This window comes from Lepidochelys kempii, chromosome 9 (assembly GCF_965140285.1).
Source record: "Lepidochelys kempii isolate rLepKem1 chromosome 9, rLepKem1.hap1, whole genome shotgun sequence".
Lineage (NCBI taxonomy): Eukaryota > Metazoa > Chordata > Testudines > Cheloniidae > Lepidochelys > Lepidochelys kempii.
Window position 1 is genome coordinate 54894832 of NC_136388.1, and position 25181 is coordinate 54920012.

The 25181-nt window shown below is 42.7% G+C and overlaps 1 protein-coding gene across 6 annotated transcripts in view; it reads right to left on the reverse strand.

The window, feature by feature from the left end:
• Positions 1 to 25181, reverse strand: part of ING5 (inhibitor of growth family member 5) — a 51022-nt gene that overhangs the window by 2795 nt on the left and 23046 nt on the right. For 2 of the 6 annotated variants that reach the window (XM_073360425.1, XM_073360426.1), the window contains exons 2-6: positions 20108 to 20179; positions 18955 to 19121; positions 9598 to 9709; positions 8245 to 8338; positions 6934 to 7069 (exon numbers count right to left, since the gene is read on the reverse strand). In XM_073360425.1, coding sequence (XP_073216526.1) covers positions 6934 to 7069; positions 8245 to 8338; positions 9598 to 9709; positions 18955 to 19121; positions 20108 to 20179 — 581 coding nt within the window. Of the gene's footprint in view, positions 1 to 4610; positions 4673 to 6933; positions 7070 to 8244; positions 8339 to 9597; positions 9726 to 18954; positions 19122 to 19962; positions 20086 to 20107; positions 20180 to 25181 lie in introns of those variants that run through there. The other 4 variants (XM_073360427.2, XM_073360429.1, XM_073360430.2 and 1 more) reach the window with 4 other exon arrangements.

The following is a 25181-nucleotide window of genomic DNA, read 5'->3' on the forward strand; positions in this document are numbered from 1 at the left end:
AGTCCATTCATCCAGCCCATACTTCTTTAACTTGCTGGCAAGAATACTGTGGGAGACCGTGTCAAAAGCTCTGCTAAAGTCAAGGAACAACACATCCACCGCTTTCCCCTCATCCACAGAGCCAGTTATCTCATCATAGAAGGCAATTAGATTAGTCAGGCATGACTTTCCCTTGGTGAATCCATACTGACTAATCCTGATTACTTTCTTCTCCTCTAAGTGCTTCAGAATTGATTCCTTGAGGACCTGCTCCATGATTTTTCCAGGGACTGAGGTGAGGCTGACTGGCCTGTAGTTCCCGAGATCCTCCTTCTTCCCTTTTTTAAAGATGGGCACTACATTAGTCTTTTTCCAGTCGTCCGGGACTTCCCACGATCGCCATGAGTTTTCAAAGATAATGGCCAATGGCTCTGCAATCACATCCGCCAATTCCTTCAGCACTCTCGGATGCAGCGCATCTGGCCCCATAGACTTGTGCTCATCCAGCTTTTCTAAATAGTTTCGAACAACTTCTTTCTCCACAGAGGGCTGGTCACCTCCTCCCCATGCTGTGCTGCCCAGTGCAGTATTCTGGGAGGTGACCTTGTTCGTGAAGACAGAGGCAAAAAAAGCATTGAGTGTGTTAGCTTTTTCCACATCCTCTGTCACTAGGTTGCCTCCCTCATTCAGTAAGGGGTCCACACTTTCCTTGACTTTCTTCTTGTTACTAACATACCTGAAGAAACCCTTCTTGTTACTCTTAACATCTCTTGCTAGCTGCAACTCCAGGTGTGATTCGGCCTTCCTGATTTCACTCCTGCATGCCCGAGCAATATTTTTATACTCTTCCCTGGTCATTTGTCCAACTCTTCCACTTCTTGTAAGCTTCTTTTTTGTGTTTAAGATCAGCAAGGATTTCACTGTTAAGCCAAGCTGGTCGCCTGCCATATTTACTATTCTTTCTACACATCGGAATGGTTTGTCCCTGTAACCTCAATAAGGATTCTTTAAAATACAGCCAGCTCTCCTGGACTCCTTTCCCCCTCATGTTATTCTCCCAGGGGATCCTGCCCATCAGTTCCCTGAGGGAATCAAAGTCTGCTTTTCTGAAGTCAAGGGTCCGTATTCTGCTTAGGTCGACTTACAGTGGCGTTTACACTGCGCTATGTTCATGGCAGATGCTCTCCCGGTGACATAGCTTCCACCTCTGGGGGAGGTTAAGTACAGAGATTGACGGGAGAGTGCTCTCCCATCGACTTAGTGCGTCTTCACCAGACCTGCTGAATTGACACTGCTGCATCGATTGCAGCGGTGCTGATTTAGCTGGTAGCATAGATATGGCCTAAGCCTATTAAAATCTATGGGAGTTTTGCCATGGACTTCAATGGAAGCAGCCTTTAGAGATGAGAATAGATGTTTCCTAATGTATCGTGTACATCCACACAAATACAATTCCCTAACAACGTATGTTACAAGCCTGCATCTCATCCAGTGCAGGGTACTGGACTAGATGACCTCTTGAGGTCCCTTCAAGTTGTATGATTCTATGATTTCTATATTAGTGAGAGCAAAATTCATGCATCAAGACTGATTAAGGTGTCAGAATTTAATTTTCTTCATGATTGGAGAGAGGCAGTCAAGAAGAGAATCAACAAACAGAACCTGTGCCTCCAAAACCAGGAGACCAAAGCCCTGAGCTAAGTGGGGAAGTGGGATACCAGGAGGAAGCACGAGCAGGAGAGCGCAAAAGGGGAGGGCTCCTGCCTCATACTGAGAAAGCAGGACAATCAGCGAGTTATCTTAAGTGCTTATACACAAATGCAAGAACCCTGGGAAACAAGCAGGGAGAACTGGAAGTCCTGGCACAGTCAAGGAATTATGATGTGATTGGAATAACAGAGACTTGGTGGGATAACTCACATGGCTGGAGTACGGTCATGGATGGATATGTTCAGGAAGGACAGGCAGGGCAGAAAAGGTTGGGGGAGTCGCACTGTATGTAAGAGAACAGTATGACTCCTCAGAGCTCCAGTATGAAACTGCAGAAAAACCTGAGAATCTTTGGATTAAGTTCAGAAGAGTGAGCAACAAGGTGATGTGGTGAGAGTCTGCTATAGACTACCAGACCAGGGGGATGAGGTGGAAGAGGCTTTCTTCTGGCAACTAACAGAAGTTACTAGATCGCAGGCTCTGATTCTCATGGGGGACTTCAATCACCCCCATATCTGCTGGGAGAGCAATACAGTAGTGCACAAACAATCCAGGAAGTTTTTGGAAAGTATAGGGACAATTTCCTGGTGCAAGTGCTGGAGAACCAAGTAGGGGCAGAGCTCTTCTTGACCTGCTGCTCACGAACTGGGAAGAATTAGTAGGGGAAGCAAAAGTGGATGGGAACCTGGGAGGCAGTGACCATGAGATGGTTGAGTTCAGGATCCTGTCACAAGGAAGAAAGGAGAGCAGCATAATATGGACCCTGGACTTCAGAAAAGCAGACTTTGACTCCCTCAGGGAACTGATGGGCAGGCTCCCCTGGGAGAATAATATGAAGGGGAAAGGAGTCCAGGATTATTGGCTGTATTTTAACGAATCCTTATTGATGTTATAGGGGCAAACCATCCCGATGTATAGAAAGAACAGTAAATATGGCAGGCGACCAGCTTGGCTTAACAATGAAATCCTTGCTGATCTTAAACACAAAAAGGAAGCTTACAAGAAGTGAAAGATTGGACAAATGACCAGGGAAGAGTATAAAAATATTGCTCGGGCATGCAGAAGTGAAATCAGGGAGGCCAAATCACACTTGGAGTTGCAGCTAGCAAGGGATGTTAAGAGTAAAAAGAAGGGTTTCTTCAGGTATGTTAGCAACAAGAAAGTTAAGGAAAGTGTGGGCCCCTCACTGAATGAGGGAGGCAACCTAGTGACAGAGGATGTGGAAAAAGCTAACACACTCAATGCTTTTTTTGCCTCTGTCTTCACGAACAAGGTCAGCTCCCAGAATACTACACTGGGCAGCACAGCATGGGGAAGAGGTGACCAGCACTCTGTGGAGAAAGAAGTGATTCAGGACTATTTAGAAAAGCTGGATGAGCACACGTCCATGGGACCGGACGCACTGCATCCGAGGGTGCTAAAGGAGTTGGCGGATGTGATTGCAGAGCCATTGGCCATTATCTTTGAAAACTCATGGCGATTGGGGGAGGTCCCGGATGACTGGAAAAAGGCTAATGTAGTGCCCATCTTTAAAAAAGGGAAGGAGGAGGATCCTGGGAACTACAGGCCAGTCAGCCTCACCTCAGTCCCCAGAAAAACAATGGAGTAGGTCCTCAAGGAATCAATTCTGATGCACTTAGAGGAGAGGAAAGTGATCAGAAACAGTCAGCATGGATTCACCAAGGGCAAGTCATGCCTGACTAATCTAACTGCTTTCTATGACGAGAGAACTGGCTCTGTGGATGAGGGGAAAGCAGTGGACGTGTTATTCCTTGACTTTACCAAAGATTTTGATACAGGTCTCCCACAGTATTCTTGCCAGCAAGTTAAAGAAGTATGGGCTGGATGAATAGACTCTCAGGTGGACAGAAAGCTGGCTAGATCATTGGGCTCAACGAGTAGTGATCAATGGCTCCATGTCTAGTTGGCAGCTGGTATCAAGCGGAGTGCCCCAAGGGTCGGTCCTGGGGCCAGTTTTGTTCAATATCTTCATTAATGGAGGATGGTGTGGATTGCACCCTCAGCAAGTTTACAGATGACACTAAACTGGGAGGAGTGGTAGATACGCTGGAGGGTAGTGATAGAATACAGAGGGACCTAGACAAATTAGAAGATTGGGCCAAAAGAAATCTGATGAGGTTCAACAAGGACAAGTGCAGAGTCCTGCACTGAGGACGGAAGAATCCCATGCACTGGTACAGACTAGGGAGTGAGTGGCTAGGCTGTAGTTCTGCAGAAAAGGACATAGGTGTTACAGTGGATGAGAAGCTGGATATGAGTCAACAGTGTGCCCTCATTGCCAAGAAGGCCAATGGCATTTTGGGCGGTATAAGTGGGAGCGTTGCCAGCAGATCAAGGGACGTGATCATTCCCCTCTATTTGGCATTGGTGAGGCCTCATCTGGAGAACTGTGTCCAGTTTTGAGCCGCACACTACAAGAAAGATGTGGAAAAATTGGTGAGAGTCCAGCAGAGGGCAACAGAAATGATTAGGGGACTGGAACACATGACTTATGAGGAGAAGCTGAGGGAACTGGGATTGTTTAGTCTGCGGAAGAGAAGAATGAGGGGGGATTTGATAGCTGCTTTTAACTACCTGAAAGGGGGTTCCAAAGAGGATGGATTTAGACTGTTCTCAGTGTTACGAGATGACAGAACGAGGAGTAATGATCTCAAGTTGCAGTGGGGGAGGTTTAGGTTGGATATTAGGAAAAACTTTTTCACTAGGAGGGTGGTGAAGCACTGGAATGGCTTACCTAGGGAGGTGGTGGAATCTCCTTCCTTAGAGGTTTTTAAGGTCAGGCTTGACAAAGTCCTGGTTGGGATGATTTAGTTGGGGATTGGTCCTGCTTTGAGCAGGGGGTTGGATTAGATGACCTCCTGAGGTCCCTTCCAACCATGATATTCTATGATTCTACTTACCATTTTCCTTTTGGTTTTGTGGTGAGGTCCACACAAGCGAAGTGAAACCACTCAATTGGACACTGCAGTTCAGGAAAAAAAGAAAGAAGAGAGACACTTAGGATTTTGCACATGTAAAACTAGGAAAGGATGGCCTACTAATGCAGGTTATTTCATCAAATGTATTTGTGCTGTGAAGTTGTGCAGGGCACTGTAAGAACAGATATACAGAGTGTACCTTCAAAAAATATAAGCCATCTTCATAGAATTACAGAAATGTAGGGCTGAAAGAGCCCTTGAGAAATTAAAGTCCAGTCCCCCGCACCGTGGCAGGACCAAGTAAACCTAAACCACCCTTGACAGGTGTTTGTCTAACTTGTTTTTAAAAGCTTCCAATGATGAGGACTCCATGAACTCCTTTGGAAACCTATTCCAGAGTTTAACAACCTCTATAGTTAGAAGGTTTTTTCTAATATCTAACCTAAATATCCCTTGCTGCAGATTAAACCTATTACTTTTTTCCTACCTTCAGTGGAGATGGAGAACAATTGAACTCCGTCCTCTTTCTAACAGTCCTTCACATATTTGAAGACTGTTATCAGATCCCCCCTCAGTCTTCTTTACTCAAAACTAAACATGCCCATTTTTTTTTAACCTTTCCTCATAGTCCAGGGTTTCTAAACCTCTTATCATTTTTGTTGCTCTCCTCTGGACTCTCTCTAGTTGGTCCTCATCTTTCCTAAGGTGTGGGGGACACAGTACTCCATCTGTGATCTCACCAGTGCCAAGTAGAGTGTGACAATTACCTCCCATGTCTCACATACTGTTAATACAGCCCAGAATATTAGCCTTTTTCATTACTGCATCACGCTGTTGACTCATATTCAATTTGTGATCCACTCTAACCCCCCTGATTTTTTTCAGCAGTACTACCACCTAGCTAGTTATTCCCCATTTTGTAGTTGTGCATTTGATTTTTCCTTCCTAAGTGAAGTATTTTGCACTTGTCTTTATTGAATTTCATCTTGTTGAATTCAAACCAATTCTCCAATTTGTCAAAGTCATTTTGAATTTTAAACCTGTCTTCCAAAATGCTTACGAACCCACACCCCCTCCGAATTTGGTGTCATCTGCAAATATTATAAGCATACTCTCCACTCCACTACCCAGGTCATTAATGAAAATATTGAAGAGAACTAACCAGGATGGACATCTGCTGGACCCCATTAGATACACCCTCCCATTTGACAGCAAACCATTGATAACTACTCTTTGAATATGGTCTTTCAACCAGTTGTGCACCCACCTTATAGTAATTTCATCTAGACCACTTATCCTTAGTTTGCTTATGAGAATGCCGTGTGGAACTGTAGAAAAGCCTTACTAAAATTAAGATATATCACATCTACTTCTTTCCCCCATCCACTATAGATATTCAAGTGACACCATTATAGGACCTAATCACATCAGCCATGCCATCAGGGGCTCGTTCACCTGCACATCTACCAATGTGATATATGCCATCATGTGCCAGCAATGCCCCTCTGCCATGTACATTGGCCAAACCTGACAGTCTCTATACAAAAGAATAAAAGGATACAAATCTGACATCAGGAATCATAACATTCAAAAACCAGTAGGAGAACACTTCAACCTCTCTGGTCACTCAGTAACAGACTTAAAGGTGGCAATTTTGCAACAGAGAAGCTTCAGAAACAGACTCCAATGAGAAACTGCTAAACTGGTATTAATTTGCAAATTAGATACCGTTAACTTGGGCTTGAATAGAGACTAAGAGTGGCTGGGTCATTACATAAATTGACTCTATTTCCCCATGTTAAGTCTATTTCACCTTCTTGTCAACTGTGTGAAATGGGCCATCTTGATTATCACTACAAAAGTATTTTTTTTCTCCTGCTAATAATAGCTCATCTTAATTAATTAGCCTCTTAGAGTTGGTATGGCATCTTCCACCTTTTCATGTTTTCTGTATGTATATATATCTTCTTACTATATGTTCCATTCTATGCATCTGATGAAGTGGGTTGTAGCCCATGAAAGCTTATGCTCATATAAATTTGTTAGTCTCTAAGGTGCCACAAGTACTCCTAATATTAATTGTGTTGAGTATCTTGTCATCATTAACCTTTTTAGTGAAGAATAAAGCAAAATAGGCATTAAGTACCTCAGCTTTCTAGATGTCATCAGTTATTAGTTCCCCTTCCCTGCTAAGCAGAGGACCTACACTTTCCTTTGTCTTTCCCTTGCTCCTAATGTATTTAAAGAACCTCTTCTTATTGCATTTTATGTCCCTTGCGAGGTATAACTCATCTTGGGCACTTACATCGGGATTGTCACAGCCAATCATTTCTCCATAGGACACCTGGTGGCACAAGCAATATGTGGGCTCATTGGGATCCACTGGCATGTCTAGGACATCCGAGGGGTGAACAGACAGGATGGCATCAGCAAACTCAGAACTGTGGAAGAAACAATACTATTGAATATTCAGTGAGAGCAAATTACTTTTGCTCATTTAAAACTGAATATTTCATAGATAACTAGTTTCACTTGAAAATTTAGCTTTAAATATGTCTTAAGCTTAAAATCAATTATGAAGGTTTAGGAAATATATTAATTAAAAATACAAATGGATTTGGATAATTTTAAGCATTGGTCAAAGCAAAATTATATGAGGTTTAATGTAAAGAACTGGAAGAATAATTTGCAGCATACAATACATACAAAAAAGGGAGTACTACTTAGATAGCAATGATAAGCATAGAAAAATTGAGTTGATGACCAACTAGAAACAGGAATGTGTCTATCCTTTTCAGTAGTAGCTTAAAAATCGTATTTCTATCAGAAAATTTTGAACTCTGGTTTCAAGTAACAGCCAAGATTGCTACAACTGAAAGAATGCAATATTTATCTTTCCAGTTCATTTATTCATGCATTTGGCAGTATTTTGCATATAAACAGTTGCTGAAAAGACCATTATACAAATTAACAGGAACAATACAAGCCTTATAATTTTTAAAATAATGTTTTTATGGTATCATGTAATGCTATTTAAGGATGCTTTATAAGAAACTGGAATTATTTTTGTCATCACTTTCAAAACATTCAAATTGACACTGTCCTGGATTAGGTGACTCAAGATTATTTAGGATACCTACCCTATGATGTAGAATACCAGGAAATGATTCCAAGAATGCCCCAGGATTTCTGGGAGAGTGATGCAACATCAAATATACCTCAGAATGAGTAGGTCACCATTTTCTGCAAGCCAACTCAGTGTAAACTAATACAAATGGCCACACACAAAAATGCTAAGCTACTTTTCTTTACGTTAGCAGAAAGCAATGGAGACTGCATTCCTGCCACCTCAGATACAGATACTGTTCCAGCCATATTAACTCCTTGCTCAGTGTATGAGAACTTAATAATTCAAAGATATCTTGACACTGGTGCCAGGAGAAAGCGTGAAGAGAGGACATATTTAAAATGGAGTCTGAGTAGAAGAATGCTCTGGGAATACAAACTGTTCAGCTGGAAGTATCATCAAAAGGGCCAGGAAGGTTTGACTTAGTATTTTATAAATTTACAAAGCTTTTCCATAAAGCCATGAAAGCTGTAACTGTTTATCTCTTACCCTCCCTTTAGTTTTTTCTTCTTTGGAGTATCTTCTTCTGATGTTCGCCTGCCTCGGCCCCGGGAACTTCTCTTGTCCTTTTGACTTCGTCCCTCTGAAAGCCAGAATTATTTCAAATTAAGGGCACCCCAGAAAAAGCACTGGATGCTTTTTTTGTGTGCATCTATTATTTTAAACTTCTGTTTTGCAGACTCTTTATGTACAAGGCTCTTTGGATATTAAAAATATGTATGATTTACACATACTATATCACACACAGTGCCAACTTCTGTTCTGGATTGCAGCTTGTTCAGCCCCATAACACAAGTCAATAGAATTGCACACGAGTCACCTGGAACTTGGCCTGGTACTGTATATTCAACGAATCATTTAGTAAAAGAGTGCTTTAAAAATAGAATCATAGAATATCAGGGTTGGAAGGGACCCCAGAAGGTCATCTAGTCCAACCCCCTGCTCGAAGCAGGACCAATTCCCAGTTAAATCATCCCAGCCAGGGCTTTGTCAAGCCTGACCTTAAAAACCTCTAAGGAAGGAGATTCTACCACCTCCCTACACTCAACATCTTCCCATCCAAGGACTATGCGTTGTTAATCAGGGTGCAACATACACATGCCATCACCAGCACCCACTAAACAGACCTCAAAACCATGTCTTCAGTAATTTAAAGGAGAGAAAAGTTATACAGCATTCATTGTTTACTGTACTTAATTTGGCTTTTTGCCATTTAAAATTTCTAATCTATATTAAAGAAACAGGAATTTTCCTTTAACGCTTAAAATTTCCTACTGTCATCAGGTTACATTGGACTCTTAAGTCAGAAATAAAATCCTAACATTATTTTAATTAATATTTTTCCTTAATGAAAAAATCATCCTCTCCCACCACAATGTCTTTTACTTCTCAAGGCAAGGCACAGCTGATGCAAAGTTTGCTCAACTCAGAGTAGACTCTTTAGTTTCAAAGTTTTAAGAGCTACAGACTGTGGATACCACTTTTGCCACCACAACTCAGCTTCATTTGTAGCAGTGCTTATAACCAATGACTTACAGAAAGGACTATTTCAGGATGTGCTGACTCAGCGAGGCAAGGGACCAGCTTCCAGCAAGAAAGGTTAAGAGGGCTCTAAACTAGATTCTTTCTTCCTCTGCCCACCAAATGGTGGCACCTTGTCAAAATGACCTAAACTTTTTAAAAGCATTAAATAAAATAAAAAAACACACACCAAAGCTTCAAAAGAAAGTAATGTATGCTCCATCACAGCCCTTCTGCTCTACACTGGATATGCGTATTTTACAGCAAGGTTTTCCAGCACTGAGCGAGACAGTGTGGTCACATTAAAAATAACTCACGCACTTTTCAGGCCTCGACCTCCAGGGCTTTCAAAGTCACTGCCTTCCAACTTATCCTTCAGATCTGCTTCAAATCGTGCCAAGTCTGCATCCAGCCGTCGGATGTGTTTATCCACCTGCATGGGAGAGAAACTACACGGCTGAAAAAAAATTCAACCAACCCACCAAAAAAATCCCAGCTATTCTAGCAGGTGGGACCCTAACAGTTCAGGGCACACTGAGACAGCTCACCCGTACTAAGCACGCCCTTCCTTGGATTGATTTGCGGTTACACTCTACAGTAAAGGGTACATTATATATTATTTATAATAGGTTAATAAAGTATTAATAGATGTTATAAACATCTGCAGACATGAGTAGTATGTGTTATAGATGGTTCAAAGCACGTCAGTAGAAAGTGTTATCACAGATGGCTGTAAGCCCTAGTTAAAAGCAATCTATTGACTCGCTGCACTTTATAACAATTAATTAAACATTTAATAATCATGTACTAACTCTTTATGAATTATTTATAAATGAAGCATCAATACAGAGTGTGACAACAGTATTTAAATAAAAATAATCACCTAATAAAATATTACTACTAGAGGAGGATTGAATGGCATGATGGATTGGAATCAAACTTGACAAGATGATAGCGTTTGAAAGTTAGTATTGACACCTGTTCTGCGGTCTATGTGAAACTGAGCTGGTCTCACTCCAGTCCCTATGGGCAGGTGTCCTCCTCACAAAAGACATTGGTAGCAATTTCTAAAAAGAGGTCAAAGTCAAATGGGCTGGTGAAGAACTTGCTTGCCTTTAGGGATGATCATTCTAACGTCAGGGCTAAGGCATGACAAGAGAAAGCTCTGCCTGTGCTGTGGATAAAGAGAGGACTCTAGTGCCATCAATCTGGAATCTTTCAACACCACTTATTTAAAACCCCCAAAAATACTACATCACTGATACTTGGGGACTGCACAGCTCAGGAGATTTGTAATGGGACATAGAGTCTTTCACTTCTGGTTTATTAATTCAAAACTGAGTGAAGTCAGCAAGGATCAGAAGTTGTTACTATTAATCAGCCTGAAATGAATTCTGACTTGATTCCAAAACTAGTGAACACACTTCAAGAGCCACCATCTCAACTGACATCATGTTTGGCAGTCTAAGTCAGTACCAGGAACAAAGATTAAGAATTAACTACTTTCCTATCTCACCCACCAGGTCAAGGTTGCGGCACATGGCTTGGATAGTGCAGGAAAGCTTACATTCATGCTCCCTGTGCATATCTGACTTTAGACTTCAAGGTTATCAATCTGAACGTATTCATGGACCCTTTTTGAAAAAAATTGGGAAAAAGATAATGGGAGAAGTACCAGACAAAGCTATATTCTTTCCTGTTCTACACAGCACTAGAACCACCAGCAATTAAACTAACAGCTCACTCATGTATCTCTTGTATCACCATAAGACCTTCCTCCTATAAGATCTCAACATATGCAGATGACACTACTTAATCTATCAAAATAGATTCTTAATTTTCTGGAACTGATCGCAGCTTTTAGGAGCTTCACAGATTACAAAATAAGATGGGGATTAAAAAAAAAAAATCAAAACTTTTGCCTCTGTCCCAGATAGCTCCATGACAAATATTCTTTTGAAATTAACCAAATGAACGGAACTTCTTTCCTCACTTGAAAAAAAATCTTCTTTCCTTCACAATCAACTCTCTTTGAAAAATAAAAAATAGAGAACAAAATGAAGTCTGGAGAACTCAAAAGCTAAGAATCCCTTCTGGGGTCACATCACTATTCTAAAAGTAATCTCTGCCCTAGGTCTGCTATGCCCTTTGAGTAAGATACTATCGCAAATTTCAGTTCAAACTTTCCACAACATAAACAAAATCTTCATTAACTTTATCTGAACTAAACAGTCCAGATACTCATATAAAATATTTAAAAGGCCATTGTCTATTTAAAAATTTTTTTTTCTTTAGGTATGCAGTGAAACCTATAAAAAAACAGGTAAGCAGCATTCTGCTGCTACTGGTAAGCCATGATTAGTAACAGAGGCAGGCAGCGAAATGCTTCACTGGAGAGGAGAATTCAAGAACCAAGACTGAGGGAGAGGCAGAGTAAGGCCTGCACTAGCCTACACACAAACGGATTTGATTTAAATCACTAGTCAGGAAGACTCGATTTAATCATGGTTTTCTACATAAAAGTGCATTCTTGTTGGTTGTTATTACTTTAATACAGTGGTTCCCAAATTTGTTCCACTGCTTGTGCAGGGAAAGCCCCTGGCGGTCCGGGCCAGTTTGTTTACCAGCTACGTCTGCAGGTTCGGCCAATTGTGGCTCCCAGTGGCCGCGGTTCGCTGCTCCAGGCCAATGGGAGGTGCTGGAAGTGGTGGCCAGTACGTCCCTCAGCCTGCGCCGCTTCTAGAAGCTCCCATTGGCCTGGAGCAGAGAACCGCGGCCAGTGGGAGCTGCGATCAGCCAAACCTGCGGAAGCGGCAGGTAAACAAACCAGCCTGGCTCACCAAGGGCTTTCCCTGAACAAGCAGTGTCCAAGTTTGGGAAACACTGCCTTAATACATCTTCTTCACAACTCAGAGATAGATTTAGGTTTCATTTTTAGAAGGTACACACTATACATTTTTAAACAGTAATTTATTTTGAAAACTTTTCAGATCAGTTTTACAGCTATATCAAAAAATGAATGATTGTTTGGTTATTTCTTTTACCAAAGGTAACTGAAGCAGATTTTTATGAAGTCATTGGGAGGTGAACTATCTCCAACTCAACAGGTTAATCATTAATATTTGCAGGATTTTCTTGCCATGCTGTATTAGGAGGAGAACATCAAAAGACAGACATTTAAATTGTTTTATTTAACTAAAACAACAGCGTTAAGTATTCTGGATTTTTTTCTTCTACAGCAAACAAATAATATTTTAAGAAAACAAGCATATATCCCTAGCTTCTCACATTTATCTCCAGACTTTTTCTCCTTGTCCAGATCTATTCCGCCCCCAAAAATCTTCTATTCATTGAACTTTTTGAAACTTTGCACTTCGAGAGAGAGGCAAGGGTAATTGACTCTGTGTACACAAATTTGCAGAGGGACAGTAGAATTGAGGTCTGTTATTTCTTACCTCTATAAATTATTTATTTAAAAACATTTTTGCTGTTAACAAGCATGTTACCTCTGGAGACACAAATCCACAGTCTGAGAACTGCAAAACTAAGTATCTCTGATGGTATCTTCTAGACTGAGAGCACTGAGTCCCATTGGGTAGATAGAAAGATTAACCTAAATAATCTATACAGAAGCCTGTGGAACCTCATAAGATTGGGTCCCTAATCCATGAACTATTAGAACTCATTTACAAAACTTTTCTTAAACATTACATGAATATATTGTCTCATACTATAGAATTAGAATTTATAATCCCTATTACATGATGAGATATCCTTGAGCTATAATGTATCTTCATTAAAACTATCTTTAGATAAGTTTTTTCCTCAAAAAGCATTTTATCAAAAAATCCGATTTAAATAAAATAATCAAATTTAAAAAAAATATGATTTTTTATATTTTTTTTAAAAAAATAATTGATTTTTATCCGCCCTGCCTCCAGTTAAAAAGAGCTTGTCTAAACAGAGAAGTTGCACAAAACAGACATCCCAACTGACTCATATAGCAGCCAGGAGTCTCTGGGATGGAAAAAGGGGAACAAGGTCTAAGGATACCTTTCGCATCTTTGTCTACTAGATCTCTGGTAAAAATTCCAAGTCCTTTTTGTAAACTCATGCATAGGTGTGAGGGTGGGCATGAGAGAAGGAAGGAAAAATTAGAAAAGAGAAGTATGGTGTATTTACAGAGAGATCTGGATGTGGGAGAAGGGGGAGAAAAAAGGAAAGAAGGTAGAGGTCCCAATGTGGGGGTAGGGGGTGTGGAAGGAAGAAAGAAATAAGGGAGCCTAGAGTGAGAGATGAGGAAGCAGACTCTAAAGACAACTTGGACAAAGTAGCAGTGGAGAAAAGCAAGACAAGGAAAGAAGATCTAACATCTCTTGCTTTTACGAGTAGGGCTGGTTGAGCAAGCCAATAAGTATATTTTCAACAAATTTCACTAATTATTAGTTGAATAATTTGTTTAACAATATTTTTATTTCACTATCTAACCAGCTCTAGAACTATCAAATACTATTTGGCAGATTAGCAATTTGATGAACATTAGCAAAATTCTTGAATAATACAGTCAAATATATTTTTCTGCTAATTGACCAGCTTAGTACTGTTACATTTAAAAAAATGTACAAAATACAAAACCACCTGTCAGTGTTACAACTGCAGGAGTGTAGTTTGAAAGGCGTGGCTTTGGGAGGTAGTGGAGTGGTGGTACATTTTTTTTTTTGTTACTCTAACTGGTATGCTTAGTCTTTGGGCTACAAGGTCATCTTTTCAAGTCCTGCACCCCACTCATCACTCTTTCTGTGGGACTACAATAGAGGGCACTGCAACCACAGGCAGACATGTCCAACTGCTTCTATTCACGGCCCAACTTATTCTGCATCCTCTCTTGTAGCAAGCCAAAGTGTGTAAGTGTAAGTCACAAAGGCAGTCCTCATTCTATGTGAATCATGTCAGCGGAAAAATAAGCAGGGAAAGGAGCACCACTCAAAAGTCAATAAAATAAACACAGTGGTGAGTGCCACCAGGGTCCCTTACAAGAAAACAGTGCTAGCAAGAAGCTCTTCTCTCAAGGACCAGAATATTTCTCCCCCGGGTCCATAGAGAAAAGGCAAATAGTTTAGTGTTCAGGCTGTAATAAGGAGGAAGGGACTTTGGCATGAAATTAACATCTTTTAGTCATCTAGATACTAAAGTAATGACAGACACTTTCCCTTAATCCTTCATATTCCCCATATTTCCCCCCATTTACCAACATCACTTTTGATGTCAACTCAACAATTGCAATGGGAAACAGCAAAGAATGGGAGCAATTTCAAGTTGCTGGTGCTATATTACACTGCAGATGGGCAGTACAAATCACAGCAGTGACTAACAAACCATACAGCTATGGGGTACTCACAATGGAAGTTTGTTTGACACACAACCTAACAGAATGAAAGGAAAACTGGAGTTTTCTTGGTAAGACAACGGTAAAAACCACTGTAACCCCTAGGTCCTTTTCTGCAGAACTGCTGCCGAGCCATTTAGTCCCTAGTCTGTAACAGTGCATTGGATTCTTCCGTCCTAAGTGCAGGACTCTGCACTTGTCCTTGTAGAACTTCGTCAGATTTCTTTTGGCTCAATCCTCCAATTTGTCTAGGTCCCTCTGTATCCTATCCCTACCATCCAGCCTATCTCCCACTCCTCCCAGTTTAGTGCCATCCGCAAACTTGCTGAGGGTGCAATCCACACCATCCTCCAGATCATTAATGAAGATATTGAACAAAACCGGCCCACGGACCGACCCTTGGGGCACTCCACTTGATACTGGCTGCCAACTAGACATCAAGCCGTTGATCACTACCCATTGAGCCCGACAATCTAGCCAGTTTTCTACCCACCTTATAGTGCATTCATCCAGCCCATACTTCTTTAACTGGCTGACAAGAATACTGTGGGAGACAGTGTCAAAAGCTTTGCTAAAGTCAAGGAACACCACGTCCACTGTTTTCCCTTCATCCACAGAACCAGTTATCTCGTCATAGAAGGGAATTAGATTAGTTAGGCACGACTTGCCCTTGGTGAATCCATGCTGACTGTTCCTGATCACTTTCCTCTCCTCTAAGTGCTTCAGAACTGATTCCTTGAGGACCTGCTCCATGATTTTTCTAGGGACTGAGGTGAGACTGACTGGCCTGTAGTTCCCGGGATCCTCCTTCTTCCCTTTTTTAAAGATGGGCAATACATTAGCCTTTTTCCAGTCATCTGGGACTTCCTGCGATCGCCATGAGTTTTCAAAGATAATGGCCAATGGCTCTGCAACCACATCCGCCAACTCCTTTAGCACTCTCGGATGCTATGCATCCGGCCCCATGGACTTGTGCACGTCCAGCTTTTCTAAATAGTCCCAAACCACCTCTTTCTCCACAGAGGGCTGGTCACCTCCTCCCCATGCTGTGCTGCCCAGTGCAGTAGTCTGGGAGCTGACCTTGTTCGTGAAGACAGAGGCAAAAAAAGCATTGAGTACATTAGCTTTTTCCACATCCTCTGTCACTAGGTTGCCTCCCTCATTCAGTAAGGGGTCCACACTTTCCTTGACTTTCTTCTTGTTGCCAACATACCTGAAGAAACCCTTCTTGTTACTTTTAACATCTCTTGCTAGCTGCAACTCCAGGTGTGATCTGGCCTTCCTGATTTCACTCCTGCATGCCCGAGTAATATTTTTATACTCATCCCTGGTCATTTGTCCAATCTTCCACTTCTTGTAAGCTTCTTTTTTGTGTTTAAGATCAGCAAGGATTTCATTGTTAAGCCAAGCTGGCTGCCTGCTATATTTACTATTCTTTCTACACATCGGGATGGTTTGCCCCTATAACATCAATAAGGATTCTTTAAAATACAGCCAGCTCTCCTGGACTCCTTTCCCCCTCATGTTATTCTCCCAGGGGATCTTACCCATCAGTTCCCTGAGGGAGCCAAGGTCTGCTTTTCTGAAGTCCAGGGTCCGAATTCTGCTGCTTTCCTTTCCTCCTTGTGTCAGGATCCTGAACTCAACCATCTCATGGTCACTGCCTCCCAGGTTCCCATCCAATTTTGCTTCCCCTACTAATTCTTCCCAGTTTGTGAGCAGCAGGTCAAGAAGAGTTCTGCCCCTAGTTGCTTCCTCCAGCACTTGCACCAGGAAATTGTCCCCTACATTTTCCAAAAACTTCCTGGATTGTGTGTGCACCGCTGTATTGCTCTCCCAGCAGATATCAGGGTGATTGAAGTCTCCCATGAGAACCAGGACGTGCAATCTAGTAGGTTCTGCGAGTTGCCGGAAGAAAGCCTTGTCCACCTCATCCCCCTGGTCCGGTGGTCTATAGCAGACTCCCACCACGACATCAACCTTGCTGCTCACACTTCTAAACTTAATCCAGAGACTCTCAGGTTTTTCTGCAGTTTCATATCGGAGCTCTGAGCAGTCATACTGCTCTCTTACATACAGTGCAACTCCCCCACCTTTTCTGCCCTGCCTGTCCTTCCTGAACAGCTTATATCTGTCCATGACAGTACTCCAGTCATGGGAGTTATCCCACCAAATCTCTGTTATTCCAATCACATCATAATTCCTTGACTTTGCCAGGACTTCCAGTTCTCCCTGCTTGTTTCCCAGGCTTTGTGCATTTGTGTATAGGCTCTTGAGATAACCCGCTGATCGCCCCTCTTTTTCAGTAGGAGGCAGGAGCCCTCCCCTCTCACACGCTCCTGCTCATGCTTCCTCCCGGTATCCCACTTCCCCACTTACCTCAGGGCTTTGGTCTCCTTCCCCCGGTAAACCTAGTTTAAAGCCCTCCTCACTAGGTTAGCCAGCCTCCTCGCGAAGATGCTCTTCCCGCTCTTCGTTAGGTGGAGCCCGTCTCTGCCTAGCACTCCTCCTTCTTGGAACACCATCCCATGGTCAAAGAATCCAAAGCCTTCTCTCCGACACCACCTGCGTAGCCATTCGTTGACTTCCATGATTCGACAGTCTCGACCCCGGCCTTTTCCTTCCTGACTAATCTAATTGCCTTCTATGACGAGATAACTGGTTCTGTGGATGAAGGGAAAGCAGTGGACGTGGTGTTCCTTGACTTTAGCAAAGCTTTTGACAGGGTCTCCCACAGTATTCTTGTCAGCAAGTTAAGAAGTATGGGCTGGATGAATGCACTATAAGGTGGGTAGAAAATTGGCAAGATTGTTGGGCTCAACGGGTAGTGATCAACGGCTCGATGTCTAGTTGGCAGCCAGTATCAAGTGGAGTGCCCCAAGGGTCGGTCTGGGGGCTGGTTTTGTTCAATATCTTCATTAATGATCTGGAGGATGGTGTGGATTGCACCCTCAGCAAGTTTGCAGACGACACTAAACTGGGAGGAGTGGTAGATACCCTGGAGGGTAGGGATAGGATACAGAGGGACCTAGACAAATTGGAGGATTGGGCCAAAAGAAATCTGATGAGGTTCAACAAGGACAAGTGCAGAGTCCTGCACTTAGGACGGAAGAATCCAATGCACAGCTACAGACTAGGGACCGAATGGCTAGGCAGCAGTTCTGCAGAAAAGGACCTAGGGGTTACAGTGGACGAGAAGCTGGATATGAGTCAGCAGTGTGCCCTTGTTGCCAAGAAGGCCAATGGCATTTTGGGATGTATAAGTGGGGGCACTGCCAGCAGATCGAGGGACGTGATCATTCCCCTCTTTTCGACATTGGTGAGGCCTCATCTGGAGTTCTGTGTCCAATTTTGGGCCCCACACTACAAGAAGGATGTGGAAAAATTGGAGAGAGTCCAGTGGAGGGCAACAAAAATGATTAGGGGACTGGAACACATGACTTATGAGGAGAGGCTGAGGGAACTGGGATTGTTTAGTCTACGGAAGAGAAGAATGAGGGGAGATTTGATAGCTGCTTTCAACTACCTGAAAGGTGGTTCCAAAGAATCATAGAATCAGAGAATATCAGGGTTGGAAGGGACCTCAGGAGGTCATCTAGTCTAACCCCCTGCTCAAAGCAGGACCAATCCCCAATTAAATCATCCCAGCCAGGGCTTTGTCAAGCCTGACCTTAAAAACTTCTAAGGAAGGAGATTCTACCACCTCCCTAGGTAACGCATTCCAATGTTTCACCAACCTCCTAGTGAAAAAGTTTTTCCTAATATCCAACCTAAAAAAGGATATAGAGGATGAATCTAGACTAAGGATAAAGAGGATGGATCTAGACTATTCTCAGTGGTAGTGGATGACAGGACAAGCAGTAATGGTCTCAAGTTGCAGTGGGGGAGATTTAGCTTGGATATTAGGAAAAACTTTTTCACTAGGATGGTGGTGAAACACTGGAATGCGTTACCTAGGGAGGTGGTGGAATCTCCTTCCTTAGAAGTTTTTAAGGTCAGGCTTGACAAAGCCCTGGCTGGGAGGATTTAATTGGGGATCGGTCCTGCTTTGAGCAGGGGGTTGGACTAGATGACCTCCTGAGGTCCCATCCAACTCTGATATTCTATGATTCTATGAAAACAGAAAAGAATGTGTTTTAAGGGAACTGCTGCTCTCTGTCAGTAACAAAGTTAACCCAAATATAGATACTTAAATATAGCAAAAAACCCAAAAGCTCCTTCTTAGTTTATGATTACACTTGCAAGAATGTCACTGATCACACAATCACAGCACATGTGCACTTAATTCTCACCATCTCATAGGTCTGCATGGCTAGCTGCACTTTGTCATCACTGTACTCCTTACATTTACAATAAGCGTTCTGAATCTTCTGGAGGTACTCCACACGCTGCTCTGGCAACAAGTGCTTCACTGTTGAAATGTACTCTGCTGCAAGGCTGTCAATTTCTGCTTTCTTGTCTGAAAAGAAAACAGACAGTACAATTACATGAGAATTAATTTCATGAATGAAATACTTTCTAGCTAGTGATGGTACTTACCTTATGATCCCAATTACCATAGTGCCTGAACCCCTTCAAAAACTAATGTATCTTTTTTAGAAAATCACAAAAAGGATTCACCCTACCCAGATCTGATACTGCACTCAGCAGTTTTCACCAGTGCCATTCCACTGACCTCAGTGGAGCTACTCTTGATTTACACTGGTGTGAGATCAGAACTGAATTCACTGACTCCAGTTCATGGGTTTCAACATTTCTTCAGCTTTATTCTGAGTGTGAGAATTTTTTCACTTCTATGCTACCATCTCCCTTTCCTTCCAGTGCCATTTCAACAGAAGGGAAACCCATTTGGCAATAACAGACACATACTGTTTGAAAGCTCAGATCCAAAAATTAAACATGAATCTCTGACAAGATATGCAACATTCTACTACTTTGCCATCAGGTTACACATACTTTCCCTCCTCTGTTATGATGATATCCATGTGTTGTTCACGTCAGTTTTATAGGGTATATTTATATATGGACAGACACTACAGAAGCTACTTATGTGTGACCTCCAAAAGTATAAATGCTGCCACCTGAATCTATCACAAAATAAAATGTTGTAGAATAAAGATTAAGAAAGACTCTCCACCTATATGTAGTGAGGCATTGCTACTGGAACAATTTGATATTAAACATGGCTATAACTGGTTAAAAAAAATCGAAGTCCATTGGTTAGATTTATTGACTAGAGCTTGGAAAGAAGGAGAGTATAAGTTCTCACATTTACTATGTGAGTACATTAGCACTTGTACCTTTACAGCATGGGTAAATCTTGTCTTCAAAGACAAAGCTTTGCTGTTCCATACTTCATAGTCATGCCAAGGCGCAGTGGGATTGTTATGACCCTTCAGACGAAGGATCTCTATTCTGACTGCTTACTGGAATACCTTAGCATACCTTCTGTTCTCTGATCCAGTTCACGCATCAGCTGGAAGTTCCTTCGCAAATCACAGGGCAGGTTTTCAATACCTGAAACAAAAAGGCACAGAGATTGCAGTCCCTCCTCCCCTCCATCAAAGCACGAATCGTCATCTCTGATACAGAACATTGATCAAATGCCCACCATGTATAACAAAAAAAGAGTTACATCCACCACCTAGTGATATACAGTTAAGAAGATAACTAGCCACAATTATGACAATAACCGTACATGTTCACTGAAACACAGAAGTTTCTTTGGAACTTGCTGTGCTCTCAAGAATCTAAGATTGTGGTTAAAATAAACATAAATAAAATGAAGATTCTAACCCTTCCTACTACAAAGAAAGCCTTGAGAATGTGAAGGCCCTGATCCTGCAATGAGTAATACATGCATAACTTTACACACCATGAATAGTCGCACTGAAATCAACAGAGCTACGTATAGTGCACAAAATTAAGCATGTGAGTAAATCTCTGCAGGATTGGGGACAGTGGTTATAATCAGTAACATGTCTATTTCATTTCAGTCTTTTTGGCATAAGATTACATAGACACAAGAAAAGTGGGCACTCCCCCATGCATCAAGGATAGTAATGCCATGATTCAGGTTGCCTCAATTTTTGGCTAGCCAACTTGTGAAAATTTAGGCCCAATTTTAAGAGATGGTGAGTATTCAAAGCTTCCATTGACTTAACTGGAGAAAATGGGGGGTGTTCAGCACTTCTGAAAGTCAAGTCCAAGGTGGGTACTTAAAGACAGAGATAACCAAAATCATAGGCCACTTTTGAAAATGTTCAAATGGATTACATTTCTACTACTAGTAAATCCTAAAATTCAACTGGATAAGTGGAACTGCAATCTGAAATTGCCATTAGGGAAAGACAATGAGTCTTCAAAGATGTGGCTCTCCTATCTTTGGGGGAGTTCCTTCCTGTGGACATTGCAAATAAATCAGGTTTCATGGTTGCTTTGATACTACAAGGTCAGGTGATATTGTCACCTGGTACAAAGTACCACCTTGACACTGCTGGTACTTTTCCACTGGAGACAAAGGCTTCCCGCCTTATGTAAATTCTATTTAAGGCAGGGGAGTAAGACAAACAGGACTATTCTCCAATGCCTTCCTGCCCAAGAAGAAAGACTGCTTAAGGTACCTGAAGAGACAAAGGAGCCGAGCTGAGAGAAAGGGAAGGGCTGAGTCCAGATTAAGGCTATGTCTACACTGGCAATTAAACAACAAAACTTTTGTCTCTCAGAGGTGTTAAATCCTCCCCCCTGAAAGACTAAAGTTTTGTCCCGACAAGTGCCAGTGTGAACAGCACGTGGTCGGCAGCAACGCAAACGCCGCTCATTGGGGGTGTAAATTCTGTCAGGAGAGCAGACAAACAGCAGCTACACTGCACGACTTCTAGTGTCACGGCTGTAGCGACACAGCCATGTCGCTAAAAGCTGTGTAGTGTAGTCTACTAGACAGGAGTCTAGTCTGTAAAAAGAAACAACTGGAACTCTAAGCTACAGAAACTCTGCAACGTGCTTAAAACAATATTTACAGTGCGAAATTACATTTTGTAATCTGTGTCTTGAGTGTATTAAACTGAGTTTGCATGTTTTATTTTATTTGCTCAGTAATCTGCTTTGTTCTTTTTGCTATTCCTCATAATCACTTAAAATTTACCTTTTGTAGTTAATAAACTTATTTCTTGTTTATACCATAACCCAGTTTGTGCAATTCATATCGGGGGCGGGGGGAGTGAAAAGCTGTGCCTATCTCTTTCCACATTGAGGTAGAGGGCGATTTTTATGAGCTTGTGCTGTGCAGATTTTTCTATACAGTGCAAGACAATATTATTTTGGGTTTACTCCCCAAAGGGGGTATGTACGAGTCCTGGGTGAATCCCTAAGCCGATTCCTCCCACACAGAGCTCAGTGTCTCTGTGTCCATTTGCAGCTGGGTGTGTACCTACCTGAGTGTGTGTGTGCCAGAGAAGGCTTGAGGGCCTGGCACAGCTAGGATAGGATGAGGAAATCCAGGCTGGTGGAACAATGGGACCCCAGCACATCAGGTGGCATCCTGGATGGGGGGGCTAACCCGTCACACCACTCATTTGCAAACTTTTCCAAATGGGAGGGATTCTGCTACATGATATGCAGCTAACCTCATGAACAGTATGTGGGGCATGACACACCTACATTATTATTTGATACACGAGGTACATACAGTGTTAATTTCAGGCCACAAGATTGCATTGTGCATCTGCAATTCCTCCATGCTGATATATAATCTCAAATAAGGAACCTCTAGTCCCCTGCTGTGTAGTTTACAATGATCAGATCCAAAGGCCACTGACTAGACTTTGACCCCACATGCACAATTTATTAATAATACTGATAAGTACCAGTTAACCAGTGACTCATGTTGATATGAAAAAAGGAAACTTTTTGCTTTTCTATTAAAATATTTAAAGTGACAAAGAAAATTAAATGCAAAAAGTTAACATTGCACTGCTATGGTTACACAGAGAATTCTCAGAAGTAAGGAATAGTGAGCACAAAGATGGTGCTCCTACGCTGCATTTCATATAATGCCATTTGTGATTATGTGATCAGACTGTCACAGACAATGATGACCAGAGGGCATGGGATTTAAGTGAGGAATACTATGTAAGTCTATAATTAGAGGTGGCATTGTAATTCACGTTTGTGGCGGCAGACTCATGGCTGCACGCGCAGCACCAACTTCCTATTCCCTGACTTTCCCAATGCTCTGCACAGTCCCTGGGACCAGGAAATTTCCATTCTTCTTCAAGATGTGTGTCCCTATGGGTGCTCCACTATAGCTGTATGTGTGCCCCTGCACCTCTAATCAGAGATTTTTGGTAGCAGTGTCCCGTTGAGCCCGCGCATGTGCCCTCTCTCCCTCATGGTCTGCCTCAAGGCTATTTAACACTGCATGGACAAACCCCCCTCACTTCCTTCTCTACCACCTTTGGCCTCAGACAGAATGAGCAGTTGTCCCTTCTCTATCTGTGTCATTAGCAGGGCTGGCTTCAGGCACCAGTGAAGGAAGCAGGTGCCTGGGGCAGTCACTAGAAAGGGGCGGCACTCCGTCCGTCATCAGGGCGGCATGTCCGGGTCTTCGGTGGCAATTTGGGGGCAGGAGCTGGGAGCTGAAGTTAAAACTCCTCCCTATGGAAAAAACACTTCAGTCTGCAGGGGACTCCGGTGGGTGCTGACCCTGGATCATCCCCAGAGCCTTTACTCCCTTTCAAAAGGGGTCCAGTTTTGAAGAGGAGAAGAAGAGAGAGAGAAAAAAAGCCACCAGCAGACTCCCCCTGGAAAGGCTCATAAAAAGAGCTCCTCCAAGCAACTAGAGAATCATAGAATCATAGAATATCAGAGTTGGAAGGGATCTGTGGAGGCCATCTAGTCCAACCCCCTGCCCAGAGCAGGACCAATCCCCAACTATCTCATCCCAGCCAGGGCTTTGTCAAGCCTGACCTTAAAAACTTCTAAGGAAGGAGATTCTACCACCTCCCTAGGTAACGCATTCCAGTGTTTCACCACCCTCCTAGTGAAAAAGTTAATAATGTCCTAATATCCAAGCTAAATCTCCCCCACTGCAACTTGAGACCATTACTGCTTGTCCTGTCATCTGCTATCACTGAGAATAGTCTAGATCCATTCTCTTTGGATCCACCTGTCAGATAGTTAAAAGCAGCTATCAAATCGCCCCTCATTCTTCTCTTCCGTAGACTAAACAATCCCAGTTTCCTCAGCTTCTCCTCATAAGTCATGTGTTCTAGACCCCTAATAATTTTTGTTGCCCTTCGCTGGACTCTCTCCAATTTCTCCACATCCTTCTTGTAGTGTGGGGCCCAAAACTGGACACAGTACTCCAGATGAGGCCTCACCAATGTCCAATAGAGTGGAACGATCACGTCCCTCGATCTGCTGGCAATGCCCCTACTTATACACCCCAAAATGCCACTGGCCTTCTTGGCAACAAGGGCACACTGTTGACTCATATCCAGCTTCTTGTCCACTGTCACCCCTAGGTCCTTCTCTGCAGAACTGCTGCCTAGCCATTTGGTCCCTAGTCTGTAGCGGTGCATTGGATTCTTCTGTCCTAGCAGGACTCTGCACTTGTCCTTGTTGAACCTCATCAGATTTCTTTTGGCCCAATCCTCCAATTTGTCTAGGTCCCTCTGTAACCTATCCCTACCCTCCAGCGTATCTACCACTCCTCCCAGTTTAGTGTCATCCGCAAACTTGCTGAGGGTGCAATCCACACCATCCTCCAGATCATTAATGAAGATACTGAACAAAACCGGCCCCAAGACTGACCCTTGGGGCATTCCGCTAGATACCAGCTGCCAACTAGACATGGAGCCATTGATCACTACCCGTTGAGCCTGACAATCTAGCCAACTTTCTACCCACCTTGTAGTGCATCCATCCAGCCCATACTTCTTTAACTTGCTGACAAGAATATTGTGGGAGACCGTGTCAAAAGCTTTGCTAAAGTCAAGGAATAACAAGTCCACTGCTTTCCCTTCATCCACAGAACCAGTTATCTCATCATAGAAGGCAATTAGATTAGTCAGGCATGGCTTTCCTTTGGTGAATCCATGCTGACTGTTCCTGATCACTTTCCTCTCCTCTAAGTGCTTCAGAATTGATTCCTTGAGGACCTGCTCCATGATTTTTCTAGGGACTGAGGTGAGGCTGACTGGCCTATAGTTCCCAGGATCCTCCTCCTTCCCTTTTTTAAAGATTGACACTACATTAGTCTTTTTCCAGTCTTCCGGGACTTCTCCCAATCGCCATGAGTTTTCAAAGATAATGGCCAATGGCTCTGCAATCACATCCGCCAATTCCTTTAGCACTCTCGGATGCAATGCATCCAGCCCCATGGACTTGTGCACGTCCAGCTTTTCTAAATTGTCCCAAACCACTTCTTTCTCCACAGAGGGCTAGTCACCTCCTCCCCATGCTGTGTTGCCCAGTGCAGTAGTCTGGGAGCTGACCTTGTTCATGAAGACAGAGGCAA